Here is a 15,025-nt window from a genome sequence, read left to right on the forward strand (position 1 = left end):
AGTTTTACTACCTGGTTAATAATTTTTTACAACATTATTTTGATGGTTGTATTAAGTTTTAAATGATTTTAATAGTGAGTTCAAAAGCTGTTTAAGAAAGTAGGCACCATGAGTGGCAACGTTTCCAGTTCTTGTTCAGTCACCAAAATTGAGTCCTTTTAAGGAAAGATTGTGCTTAAAATGCAAAATGCTACCCCAAGAGTATACCTGTGACACTGCATCTCTGAAGCTGTTTGTCCATTCTCTGCACGTCTTTCAGTCAGAAGCAGAGTATTTAGACCGCATGGGGTCTTTTATTTTGAAATTTAAATAGCTGTTCTATGCCATTCTTGTATCTGACTTCCTGGTTTCTTTATCTGCTCCATGCAGCTTGATGGGTTTGCATTAAGAGATGGATACAGCACTATCTGTGTTGCAAGGAACCACTTCTGGGACACTTCTGAAATCCACATCTTGCGGGATCTCATGGATCAGAAAACATGATATTCCTAAAGCAAGAGCGGTGAAAATTCTCACTCCTGCTGTAACACATGTATCCTGGGACGATGATAAAGGACCTTGTGGAGCCAACTTCAGCAAAACACCAGCATTTGATGTCCTGGTAATGAGGATGGGCTCAGTTGATTGGTAATAAAATCTTCATTACAAACTACTATATAATTCGTAATCAAATGATCACATTTGGCATTTTTCCTTCTTTATAACTTCATTTCAGTTATATTTTATTTGTTTTGTAGTTATAAGTTTTGTCTGTTCTGACAAAGCTATTGTAAGTTTTTATTCATATTTGTGTAATTCTTAAAAGTTGAGTTGTGAATGTGGCTTTCTGTGTCACTGTGTGCGTTTATGAAAGAGCAGTTTAGCTGAGAGTCAATACATGTACTTTGAAATGCAAAGTACATGTGATTATCCCTCTGAAGGTCGACGCTTCGGCTGCACGGAGCCCCCGCTGGGAACGAATGTGGGAACACTTCACCAGTTCGACTCAAAGTGGTGTTTAACCGCGGAGAGCGTGAGCTAACATGAGCTGTAATCTGAGTGATGAAGTGGACGGCGTATGGACTCGTATAATTGGATGATGTGGAGTGTACGGACCATCAGCGGCTGACAGACTCCCTGCAGACCGCGGAGAAGCTGCTCCCTCTCAGCCCGGAGACGTGTTATTAAATTCACATATATTCATTACATCACATTTCATTTTAAAATGAGACATCCAGGACTGGGAGGAAATGAACAAGAATTACTACCTGACAGAGTGATGACTGTAGGAAAAGTATAACTCACCGCTAAGTAAAAACTGCTGGTGCAGCACCTAACCATAAAAGGACTGGAAATCTAAACCAGTCCACTTAACTGTGATAATACAAACATTTGAAATATGCATCATGTATTATACATGTTTACAATCAACACATTATGCCAAAATATTGCAACGCAACAAGATAAATGAAATCAACTTAGTCTCAAAAGTTCTTTAAGCCAATGAACAGTTATCAGTGAGCCAGTCAATCAATAGATCTAAAATCATGTGTTTGGAGGGCATCATTGTTCCATCAGTTACCTGGGAGCACACGGAGCTCTGCGTCCGTCCCCGTCCTGGTGCTGCTGGGGTTATCAGCCAGACAGCGGTATGTAGCCGAGTCCGGGGGCTGGACTCGGCTGACCTGCAGCGAACCTGATGGCAGCACAGCGAGACGGGAGTCAGGTTCAAAGGTCAGTGGCAAGTCCTCTCGGTTCTTCTGCCAGCGGATGACAGGTGTTGGGTCACCTGAAACCTCGCAGCGGAGCAGGGCAGTATCGCCGAGGTACGATGAGACGGACTCAGTGGGGACAACCACTTTGAGTGGACCTGTTGGGAAATTAGTTTTGTGAGTAAGAAAAGTATTGACAACAAGTCATTTAGTGTAAATATATACACACAATGGGTTTTGTTGAAAACTGTGTGTGAGAGTACTCAGTTTTCTCTGCATGGAATTATCTGTTAGGCTCACCCAGAAGAAAACAAAAGATAGAGAAAATAATCAGCAGCTTCAGGTTTTGTACACTTCAAATCAGAACTGTGTAAGCAGATACTACAAGGGGAAAAGCTCCCCTGAACTGTGTACACTGCAATAAATCACTTTGTTCTTTCGTATAATGTATCTAACTTCCATCATCTTGGATTTTAGTTTTTGCTGCTTCAGTGACCTTGGACTACTGACGATGAACCAGTACTCTGGTTAGAGTGCCTATCCAACTCCTAGCAGCTCTCCAGATCAGTAGAAGAACTACTCCACCAGCTGCAATCAAACATGGTGGTCTTCAGACATTCAACTGCTGGACCGGAGAGGATCTCCACAGAAATAACTAACAAGCAAGCCAGAAAGCACAAGACACAAAGCACCACTAACTGGCTAGAATACAGAGACCACAAATAAATCGATGAGGATGTCATAGTCACACAGGAAAAAATATATAAATGCTTAAATGAGTTATTAAATATGCCTAAAAACTATCATTTGCAAAGAGTGCAGTCCAATACTTTTAATGCTGTCTTTGTGGGAGAGAATATAAATAGCAAGCCGCTCTAGGTCATTTGGCACCGAGTCAGCATAAAGAAATTAAAAAGCAGTTGCAGCAACCCAGGTCACCTTTATGGATTATGCTGCAGTGCAAAGTTTCATCCTATGGTACATGCTTAAGTTCAGATAATCTAGAAGTATAGGGATGGCCACTTCTATTATGTTGCATTTGTACTTTGATTATTAAGAATGTGCAGTGTGGTTTCAAGAGTATGATTGGAAACAGTGTAAAGATAGCAAAGAACCACTGTGGCTGGAAGTAGAGATTAAGTAGTTAACTTCCAATGAGTGACCGTCGCTCCAGCACCACCACTGCATGTCATTAACGTCGTTCTTCCTGTTCAACAGGAGTTCGTCCTTCCCACTATTGCCTGTGTCTCTCTCTCTAGTATTGTACTTTGCTTTCAATATAAAGCATCCTGAGCTCCTGGTTGTCGTTAATTAGTGTTCTATAAAGTTCAATCAAACTGAATCAAGCAGGTCTTGTTTGGTCAGTTTGTGGTTTTTAATCACCTACATTGTCAAAGTAACCAGATGAAAAGCCTGTGTAGTCTAAATGCGACATGAAAACATTACCGTTAATACCCACAGCCTCTGCGTGAGAAACAAAAGACACAAGCAGCAGAGGTGAAGAAGAAGGGAGCTGACAGCAAAGGTTTCTCAGGTCAACAGGGAGAAAATAATAAAGACAAAGATGGAGCAGAAGAAGCAGCGAAACTCAGCGGGTGAAAATGTGAAAAACTCCAGAGAGAGTTAGACTGGGACCAGCGGGAGGACAGATGAAAGTCAGACAAGAGACAGAGAGACAGGGACAGCGCGGCCAACCAACGTAAGGCCTGCTGTGTTCAGGACCCACACAGTTTCCCGTCTGATCAGATTCCCTTCAACAACAAACAGCCTGTAGCAACAGAAACACAGGAATGTTCTGACTGCCGGCCTCGCTCGGCTCTTGCAGGGCATTTTATTATCTGAAGCTCTAGTGCAGTTGTGTTTTAATTTCAACATGGCTGCAGGGAGCTCTGAGTAGATTAAGAAGAAGGTGCAGGAATGTCAGGAATTCAATGAAGAGCAGTGTTGTTTTCCTCTCTATTCTCTCTGAGAATGTAAAGCAGATTAATTGATTAAATGAGAATCTGAGCTTTTTGACATACAGTTCATTCAGGTCTTCGCGTGGGCTCGTTTTTTTCTCCTCTTCAAAGACACAGCTGTGAATATTGTATTCCTGACATATTCCACTTTATTCATCCACTTTAGTACTTGTGTGCAACATCTCTGCTGGTTCCATGTCAACAAGTCTCCAAGGGAAGTCAGTATTCGAGGCAAAAGGTAGGAAATATTGTGATTATGATAAGATTAGACACCTACATAAATCTCAGAGGGGAAGAGGTTTGGTCATCCATGCACTGTGACAAAATAAACAAGCAAGGCAGGTCTCAACAACCACATGCTGCCTGAGCAGAGGTGTACATCCACCTGGATTTATAGTGTCTTTATGATGTAAACTCTGATATATTTAAGCTATATTTACACCACAAAGCCGTTTACAAAACCCTCACTAAGAGCGGACTAATATCCAGCATTCAAATTAGCTCTTTTTTTCTGTTTCATAAATTAAGTAGGAAAATTTGTCTTTATTTATCCCGTCGATGTTGGGGCCAGTGGAGCAGCTGTGCTTGGTTACCAGTACAGGTGTGAGCTAGTACACTGGTCAAGGGTGACATGAATTTTAAGCTAACATTGGTGCAGGAAGTAAACCATGCAAGAACGGGAAGAATATACAAGCAGAAGGATGATCAGCATTTGAACTCTTTAGAAAATCGCTTCAATTGGTAACACAGTACAAACAGAAAACGGCTGTTACATCATGATAGAGTCCGTTTTCCACGTGTGTGCACACATGTGTACACCTGTAATACGTGCAGGTTTTGGTTAGAGAGACAATCAAGGTTATCAGAGGATAAAAAGAACTACCAACACAAGCTGCAGTCCAAAATGGTAGAGCTGGAATACCTCTGAGGAAACCCACGGAGATGCAGCTGAATAACAAGCACCATGACAATAGGGACACAGCAGGTGAGCTAGCTTGTAGGGGAAGAGAAGAAAGGAAGTGCCTGGGCTTGTTATTAGCAGCAACTGAAATGTCAAAATAAGAGCAAGTGGACTGCTGAGTAATAAATTAGTGGCTCAGGATGTCATTCTCTCAGATGGGTATTATCTGCATCCAAATATATCTGGGCCTGTCTGAGTAAATTCACTACTGATATTTAGATTTGTATATGTTGTTTTTGTTATTTACTCTTAATTCTTTTAGTTTGTGATCACACAAAATGTATAAAACTAATGAAATTAGCATAGCAGTGTCTCTATAATCAGTTTTAAATGTATCGTTTGATGGCTAACAAGGCCTAGTTCAGGGCCTAGTTTTTTAAGTCAGTTTTCTGGCATCCAAACTGCTGAGCTTCCAACTTACATATATACATTCAACCATTTACTGTCCTTAATTTCTCAAAATGTGATGTCTTGTAGGTGCATTTTAACAAGTTTAAAATAACATTTTGGAGAAAGATCACCTGCTTCATGTAGAAAAAGTTTGATAGACAAGCAATGTTTATTTTCTTGAGTTTTAAGCAAGTTTCGAAAATCCCAGGAGTCCTACATTGCTGTCAGCATACAAATACTCTGAAATATTTTCATCTGGAAAAGAGAGAAAACGCAGTTTGGGTCTGATTTTCTTGCGGTTTGTGTTTTTGTTTCATGCTGGTTTGAATCGGTTTATGCTTCCTCCATTTTACCTCGACACACAAACAGCCGGGAAACCTGAACTCAGAAACAAACGTCAGCTTTCTTCTCTTTCTGTTCTGAGACATTAAAGAAGCTCCAGTTTGACTCTCGCATCGTCAGACGAGCCGCCGCTGGATACAGGGTTTCACAGCAGCGGGGACTTGAGCGGCTGTGACATCACGCATATCGGAGACGACGGTAACACTGATGTGAATTTGGAGTGTGCATCTTACATAAGTTCTGCTGCTGTCTTCTCCTGTATGGATCACTATGCTGCCTGCAGCTGGAAGAAATGGCACACACACACAGATTTTTGTTTTTGTTACTTGCTAGGACTCATTCCTGGAGGCCTAACCAATCCTGCTACCTGTCTAACCCACAAACATTAAAGCAACATATAAGATGGAAAATAGTATTTTCTATTGTACTGTTTGGTCAAAGGTTAATGCTGAGCATTAAAAAAACCTGAGCCCTCATCAGGTGACTTTTGCATTTTTATTCATTTTGCTTATTTAGCCACAACTACAATAGAATAATGTACAAGTAGGACTCGTGGGAACAGTATGAAGATTTAAGCTGACAAGCAAGCCTTTGGCTTTTTTCATTGCCAGGACATATGAATATAATTTCACAAAATAAATACTGCTGTCAATCTAATTCTAGACGTAAAACACAATGATGCTGTGCACATAAAGCACAATAAAAATGAGATTCAAGGATTCATTTACAGGGTAAAATTCAGCCTACTCCACAGCCTGTGTGGACATCTGGACTGATTAGAATAGGAGTGTTTTCTCTTCCACCAGACACTCATGAGACGACCGTGGCTGAAAAGATGTCTGTCCAGACAGAGCTTCATATTTAATCAGCTGTTGTGCCGGCTGACTGCAGTTTACGCTGGCTGGAGAATCAGTCATCCATTTTAAACCTTATAGGCAAAATTATGATTTGGGACATGTTTTGCTGCATAGCTGTTATATTCCTGAACAAGGCCAACAAGTGGAGATTTCTAAGATGCAGCTGTGTAAACTTTAAGGTCTGTTATGCGTGAGGCATTTAACTCCACTCATTAAATATGTGGCCCAGGGGGACAAAACTGGCCTGTCAGATCAGCATGACTGGATGGGTTTGAAAGGACTGAAAATGGAAGAGAAGTTAACACTAACTCCAAATTTACCAATAAGATTTTCTCCTACCTTGTAACTGACTGATGCAAATGACCTCTTCTGTTCAAATAAAGATGTGTGAATTGATTTGTCATGTATAATCATGGTTAATTAGCCGACAAATATAAATGTAATCAACTGAAATTTACAGGATGATGAGTACACTGAACGTATTTTTTGCTTTAGAAGTTTACTATTACAAATCTATGAGTAAGTCTCCATGCTTAATTGTTAATACTTGATTTCTCTAATTCAATGGAAAAGTGCAAAAACTTAAAGGATCATTAAAGTTCAGGTCATGTCACTCGTCCTCCTTCAGTACTTTGCACTCTAAAAAAATATTAGATTAACGTGCTCTTCTTAAGTTCACATTAATAAATGTTCTTAAGGCAGCTGTTTTAAATTTTATATTGTTCAACCCTTTTCTTGGCATTTTCTAGAAACTGAAATCCGATGAGCAGATTTTTTTGGTATTCCATGAGACACTGTGTCTGTTTTCATTGGATGGGATCTGAGAACATCCTGTTTGAATTTAATAAAACTGAGCCTCATTTATCAAAAGTGAGGAGCATCAAAGGAGAGCTTCAGTCAGAGATGAAATTCTGATCACAAAGAATGAAACAACAAAAGAAAATGAAGGAAAGCAGCAGGACGGAAATTCTGAGAGGACGAGAAATAGATCAGTCCGTCGAGACTGAGGAATGATGGGGAGGACAGAACATGGAGGAGAACATAAACACTTAAAAGAAAAAAATAAACTTTGACCCTGAACTCAGCATTAAAGTACTTAAACTTCCTGTCTTTGGAAATAAACCACTGACATACACAAACACACAGTGTTAAATAAACATTTTAAAATATATATATGTACTAACAAATACATTTTTATGGTGGTGGCTGCTGTCTCCTGCTGTTTTCATCCTCATTACACAAATAGATCAAAATGACTCAGACTAATAATAACATGCAAATCACAGCAAACAGGCGAGGGCAGCGGAGGGATTTTGCAGGACGTTCCTGCTTCAAGTCTTTGCCTTGGGAACGATTATTATTTGCTTCTGTGGGTTGAACCTCGCTCCTCCTCACCAGCATTAATTGGGACTTGGCACAAATCCTCTAAGAGTTGATGGCTAATTGGGAATGGGCATGCTGGAGGCGGTTTCATCTTTACACCTCCACCACTGTGTGGTCTGAGAAATCATTTTAAACCTATAATCACCATTGCCCCTGCCACCAGACTGAAGAAAAAAAACAAATATATCACTCCTATTTTAGGTTCTCTTCCCTGGTTGCCCTTTAATTTTACAGTGTATTTTAAACAGTGCTTTTTATTGATTCTCAACATCTGTTAAGATGATTAAGTTAGGGCAACTTATTTATTTTGAGTATACTCAGAGTAAAATGACAAAGAATAAAGTGAGCAGTTGCCATTAGTAAGTGCATATACTTACAAGGTGACCTTTTTAACCTCAAGTATACACTAAGTCAGTGGTTCCCAAACTTTTTTTGCTGGGCCCCCCTTTGTTTTACAAGAAAAATATTCACCCCACCCCACGCACGCACACAAACACATCCTCCAACCACACACCCATATTTTGCTCATTTAGTAAACAGTTAAGCAAATACAAGTAATCTGCAATAAATTACAGGTAGTAATGAAATAAACTCTTTTACGTTACGTCTGCACCTACACGGGTAATTTTGAAAACGCAGCTGTTTCGTCCACACGTAAACGGCGTTTCGAATCACCGAAAACTGAGATTTTTAAAACTCCTTTTTTGGGTTTATGTGTGGACGAGGAATACAGAGTTCGTCACGCAACATTAAAGGTGTGCCTTTTTTCACGTCACACTGTGCGCCATGTTATTGTTTACATGAGATGAATTAGAGAGTATATAGATAGAGACAAAATACTGTTAATCTGACTATCTGCAGGTTTTACACGCTTACATACACACGGAGTTAATGTCCCTCCATTTACAAAGGCAGAGGCGTCACGGTGTAATTATTTTACGTGTAGTTTTTTTTTCCTGTTTAATAATATTCAACATTGCTATCAATACATTTTTCAAAAAATGCCTCTCTGTGCAAAATGGGTTTAAAAACATAAACAGCTGTTGGATACTGTTTGTCTGGGATTTGAACCGGGGGAACAAATCGTGGCAGGATCAGCCTGATATTATTTGTATCTCACTGTAACTTTAGTGTATAAAGAGCCAACATCTCCAAAATGTCAGGAGTAGTTAGTCATTATAACAAGTGTTTGTGAACTAAAAATCAAGAATGTGGGATACTGTTTGTCCGTGATTTGAACAGCCCAGTGGTGCTCCCGACGAAGGGAAAACCAATTCTGCAGAGGAGACCAAAGGAAAGATCTGCTTCACCATATTTCCTAGTCTTTGGCTTGGAATGAAGGTGGTTTGGAAACATATTCAGCGATGCTTCATCTCCTGCTTTGCATTTGTGTAGGCGCCCCGTGCTAGCAGTGTCCAAGCATTATTTTGTTTTTTTCCCTTTTCATGCCACCCCCCCTACACACACACTTTGGGAAGGTCTGCACTAAGTAGTATACTCTAAGCACAATCTGTGTACAGGTTTAAGTTATTCAGAAATAAGGTAAATAATGCATTTTGTCTGTTTAGGTTTTGACTTTAAATTCTTGTGGAAGCAATAAACAACTGATTCATGAGGGTTTATGAGCTCCATGAAAGCAGATTTGAAAGGGCTTATGGTGCAGTCACAATAAGTATTAACTATTCTCCTTTAATGTCACTAATACCTGAATTATTAAACAAACAGCAGTAGGTTAGATAATTGAAAAGTGAAAGCCAAAAGTAAGAAATACATTACACCATGCTCTATAACAATATGACGGGCTTGACTGGTTTCGCAATCAAATAAATTAAATTATCATTCTTTTCTTTAAACACTATTAAACCACACTTCAAATGTTTGTTTAGGGTCTTATAGACCCTGAATGCAACAGATACCTCAATGGTAAAATGTGCCTTTTCTGTAGATAAATGAAGTCTAAATTTAAACTCTCTTCATAAACGGGTACTCCTCATTATGATCTGATCTCTCTCTTTTCCCAGTGTTTCCACTTCATTTTCCTTGGTATTCACTTTGTGTAGGATGTCTCTTTTTTTCTTCTTTTCTTATTCTACCACCCTTCAGCAATAGATTCACTTTCTTTGTTCTCTCTTTTCATTCTTCAATAGCGTTCCTTCTCTGTTCAGTCTTATATGCTTTCTCTCCCTCGTCCTCTGAGAGTTCAGTGTTTCTAATTAATTCCCAGTTTACAGTCATCTCTGAACACACACGCGCACACAGCCAGACTGCTAATTGAATTTTAAGCTTCTGCCTTTCATTAGCATTTTGCCATGTAATGCATTGTGTGCTTGCTTGAGTGTTGCCCATGCGTGTCTATGTGTGCGTTTGTGTGAATGACATGGAGGTAGGGCTGATTCATATTTTAATGTAATGCTTGAATGTGGGTTAATTGACTTTGATTGGAACATGTGTGTTTAATGATTCAGGTCAGGTTTGGATAAGAGTTTAAAATTCACAGTGAGTTCTTTCGGTGATGAAGTGGTGTGCTGCATGTCCCGCAGTGCTGGTCACCATAGCTGGAACCATTTTATCATTGCACTGGTATCAGGCAGCTCATATAACCAGTGGATTCTGGGCCAGTACCGAGCCGAGGCAGTGCCCAGCGCTGTATTTTGGTGCATCAATTTGGGCCTGACCATATCAGCTCCACTTATTCTTTCCTCACTCACATGCCAAACAGACCATGAAATGAGCAAGTTGTCCTGTTTTTCCCTCCTTATTTCATCTTGACTCAGACTTGTCTCAGCCTCCTGGAGGGGTTTGACTACACTCAGAGTCATCTTGATTTAGTAGGCGTTTTGACATTGACTTATCTCATCCTTATGTCTTCACAATGCTGCAATATCCAGGGCAGAAAACTTTAGTCAGCAGAGACGTGCTGACCACATAAGGTTGTCTTCAAAAGTAAGTTGATCCCCATAGGGTTTTATGTTAAAAGCAAAGAAACAACAACAAACAACAACAACAACAAAGACATTTTGGGCTCCATGGATAATTTAACTGCTCTGTGAGTTCATTTAGAATCTCAATCTGTTACATTTTGGATATATGGGTGTAGCCACTTCAAAGTTTCCCAAAATATTTTTTTTTATTTTTTGCCTTTTTCACTTTCTCTGCTATGCACTTTTAACACACTGACACAAATAGAAAGAAAGACAAAATGTCAGTGATTCATAAATATAACGATTATTTTTTGACTTAAAAAATGCAAAACCACTTAAAAATACTACTGCCAGTATGTATCAATAAACTGCCTAACCACCAGTGTGGCAATGAAAAACCTCCAAAAGTAAAAGTAACAATGAGCTACTACACGATTATAAATGTCTGAAACCTTGTGCAGCTGCTCTCCTTTTTTCCAAATTGTTTAGATCTGCAATATAAATGTTAAACTTCACAAGCTACTGAATGTTATTTTTTCTGAATTGTTTTTGACTGCATTAATCTTTACCTGTTGAGATGTCACGCACAGGTCACTTTCTGGCGTGTTGTTGTGTGACAGAATATTTGATTAGTTGCATTTGTCTTTAATCCCATCACACTTTCAATAAGCTGTCATACAACATAGTGCACACAGAACAGGCTGCGCAGACTGATGGTCATGGTGATGCACTAAAGCCTCAGAGCTGCTTTCTATTAATGTCTTCCATAAACTGTATTGATCTTAAGCCTCACTCCACTTACTAAATTACATTACAGGTGAATTACTTTGGTGTTATTAAGTAAATATGAACAGCAAAATAAATGGAAACGGCAATATTATGGGAGCATGTGTGTGTATGTGTGTTGTGTTGCTATAACTTTCAAGGAGAGGTGAAGGTGTTGTGGCCATGTTAATCTAAATGAGGGGAATCTCCTCTCCGATACTCTTTATTCATTCAATCATCTCCTTCTATATCATTCTTCTTCTGCTCATTATTTCTTTCTTTCACTCTTGCCATTTGTTCAGTTTTTTTATGCTTACATTTTCTCTTCTGTTGTATAGAAATTATATGTTATGTAAATACACATGTGGACAACATGCAAATATTTACTGTTTACAAAGCCCAGGTTTCAGACACATCTGTATCTGTCAGTTGAAGGAAAGGTTTTTCAACAATGTTGCTCTATTCTTATTTTCAAGTCCAGTGATTTCGTATTCAGTGCATGCTGGATCGCTTCTATTCTTTTTGTATCCAACCAAAATGCACAAACAAATGATGTGTTCTTACAATGCATGATGGTTGATATCAGTGGAACAAACAAAACAAAATCAGCAACCAAAAATCATGAGGCTATACACAAGAACCCAAACTTACAACTCCAACAAATACCAGCTGGTGTGATTATGGTTGACAGTCAAAGACAAAGTCAAAAACAATCTGTGCTTTAATCTTTAATACAACTCTGAGTCTATTTATAGCATCCAAATCCCATTTCATTTGTCTACGAAAAACAATTGAATGACTCTCTTTTTTTCTATTTTTGCGCGACATACTAGAAAACCAGTCACACAACGAAAAGGAGATTGAAAACGACTCCTGAGGGGCACCATGGCTTCTAACAGCACGAATGTGCTGTTTATTTATTTGTTGTATATTTTAATATTAGCAGGTTCAGAGGACAGGGCTAAAGTTATTAAACTTCAAATGAATAGATTCAAATATAAAGTATATCAATATATGTTTAAAGATAAATTAACTCACACACAAGTATAAGAACAACCTCCAAGTTTTGTGAGCTACAATTACTAACAGCTAAAGCTCAAAGCACAGAGGGCTAGAAATCATCTGGCAAGCATGAATTTGGAGGGAATAATGTGTATTTCCCAATCAGTTGGTGAATGGTTGCTGGAAGTTGATGGTATTTGCTGTGAAATCGACTGTTAAAGCCCCAGTCAAGCAGACCCATGGACCAGTCAGTGGCCTCTGGAAAAATGTGTATTTATATAAAATCACATAAAATCTTTGAGTGTGTGTTTTTTTAATTAAACACACACTGTTGTAATCGACCTCAGGTCAGCAGCCAGCTTGTTCCAACAAACTAGACCACAGTGAGAGAACCCTGAGCACACATCTAATTCTGGGAACACACAAAATAAAAAAAAAACACAGGTCGGCACCTGGTGACCTGAAAGGTCTGATTGGGTTATAGAGACCGACCAGTCAGAGATGTACTGAAGGGTCAAAGCATTGTGAGCTTGCATTGCTTTTCTAAAAGGACTGAACTGGGAGCCAGTGAAGGGACTTCAGTACTGGAGTGTTATGTTCACATTTCCGTGTGAGTTTCAGGACAGTGGTTGCTGCATTGTGATGGAGTTGAAGTTGTTGTTCCAATGATTTGCATTATACTGCGAATAAAGTTTTACAATAGTCTAACCTACTTGATATAAATGCATGGTGAGGCACAGCTTTTATTTCAAAGCCCTTCTTTTGAAGAGTGTTTGCAGACAAAGTATGGGTGACTAAAGCAATTTGCTAAAGACTCAGCCAATCACAATTACAGCTAACAACATCTAGCATCTTCATCCGCCAACTGTGGATAAAAAGTTTCCAGAGCATTTGGCCCTCACAAAGCAAAGGTTTAGCTCACAAAACTATATCGAAGAAGCTAAACTAACTGGAACTGAGTGAAAATGGTTCATCTACAGAACTTGTTATGATTGTAGAGATGAGAAAGAAAATTATTTCATGGTTTCCTAAAAATTACAGGATCTTCAAACTGAGAAACCAACTACTTTTAAGTGTGAACTATGAAATCACATTTTTGCATTTTGAGTTCATGAGTCTGTTTGAATGAATAGATACTTGTAGATTCAAGTAGTCTCTTACCTGCCACAGTCACTCTTGCTGTCCGGCTCACAATGCTTCCCAGTCCATCCAGCGTGGCGAGGCACTGATATTCTCCCTCATCGGGCCGATGGTGCCGCGAGTGCATCACATTCTGCACCAGCAGCGAGCCGTTACTCAGCTGTCGCCGTCGTTCATCGACCACCGTGCTAAGCAGCACTCCATCTTTACGCCATGTGATGGTGGGGGGTCCTGCCACAGCATCTGACTGTGCCTGGCAGTCTAGCTGCAGCACACTGCCGCGTACTGTCACCGTGTCCTGAGGCTCCTGGGTGAAAATGAAGTCCACAAAACCTCCAAGACCAGACGAGGAGGAAGAAGATGAGGAGGCATCTGAGGCTGCAGGAAAAAGCAAAGGAGACGAAAAGGAGTTAGAGGGAAGCAAGACACCAACAGGACAAATAAACTCATCTACATCAAATACAGGTGTGCTTTAACACACATCTGCAAATCACTATTTAATTATTTATACTTATAAATAATAAAAATATAAACAAATCTCATATTATGCTGATTTTAAATCATAAAAAATGCACAGCACAAAATTGCTAAAAGATCCTCAGAGGGGATAGTGTTCAGTCTGTACTGTTCTCTTTCTATACAAATACATCCAGGGCACATTTCTGGAAGACAACACTTATGCCACCCGTATTCACCGGTTAAACTGGACAATCACAAAAGCAGACAGACAACCAACATAAACATTGTGGAAATAATTCATTTAATAAATAAACTCCCCAGGAATCAGCAATTTGTATACCGTAGCACAGGTCAAAACATCTACCACTGATTGAAACCCAGTAACTGCCCACACAGTGTGACAGTAAATGCATTATATATACACATATTGTATGACTGAAGTTAAAGGTGCATCTTGTTGCTTCTTTTTGTAGCTTTATGTACTTTTGTTCCTGTCATTTTTTTCCAAAATTGAACTCCAAACCAATAATTGTCATGGATCGCTGTGTGGCAGGCAGGATGAGGACCCAATCGCAAAACTTACAGACTCAGGGGATGAACTCAAAAAGCAGCTTTATTGCTGACAAAAGATGACAGGAAGTACAAAACTAAACTGGGAAAAACTAACATAAAGCTCACCAAGGAACACAGGAGAATCACACACAGCATGAGGGAGAACGCGACACAGAACTGAGGGAGACGCAGACATAAATACACAGAGGGTTAACGAGGGAAGTGGGAACACACGGGGACACGGCTGACACAGATAACCATAACGAGACAGGGCGGGGTGAACGTAACATGACGTATACAGGCGCGAGAGGCACAAAGTAAAAAAGGAAGTGCACGGGGGTTCAGACCGGAGGAGAGAGAGAGCACAGGGAGAACATAGACATAACGGGCAGGGGAAACAGGGAATAAACACAAAGAGGGACGAGGGCTCATGAATACACAGAGGGGCACAGAGGGGGTAAGAGTCACGAAGGGGAAACACTTAGGGAACAACACAACAGGACAACTCAGGAAACATGGCCTAAATAAGTAACGAAATACAAAAATACAAGAAACTAAGAATACTGGGCCCACATGGCCCAGGACCATGACAATAATGCCTTGC

At 39.7% G+C, this 15,025-nt stretch overlaps 1 protein-coding gene across 1 annotated transcript in view; it reads right to left on the reverse strand.

The window, feature by feature from the left end:
* dcc (DCC netrin 1 receptor) overlaps nucleotides 1-13,880 on the reverse strand; it is a gene marked incomplete at its 5' end in the record, with an annotated part of 257,227 nt that extends 243,347 nt beyond the window's left edge. Inside the window, 2 exons of the mRNA XM_014341226.2 lie at nucleotides 1,562-1,849; nucleotides 13,432-13,880. Of these exons, the coding sequence (XP_014196712.2) occupies nucleotides 1,562-1,849; nucleotides 13,432-13,880 (737 nt within the window). The remainder of the gene's footprint in view (nucleotides 1-1,561; nucleotides 1,850-13,431) is intronic.
* Between the last annotated feature and the right edge of the window lie 1,145 nt (nucleotides 13,881-15,025).

The sequence above is a fragment of the Haplochromis burtoni genome, unplaced genomic scaffold (genome assembly GCF_018398535.1).
Source record: "Haplochromis burtoni strain Fernald_Lab_line unplaced genomic scaffold, NCSU_Asbu1 Contig_449, whole genome shotgun sequence".
In the NCBI taxonomy this organism is placed as follows: domain Eukaryota; kingdom Metazoa; phylum Chordata; class Actinopteri; order Cichliformes; family Cichlidae; genus Haplochromis; species Haplochromis burtoni.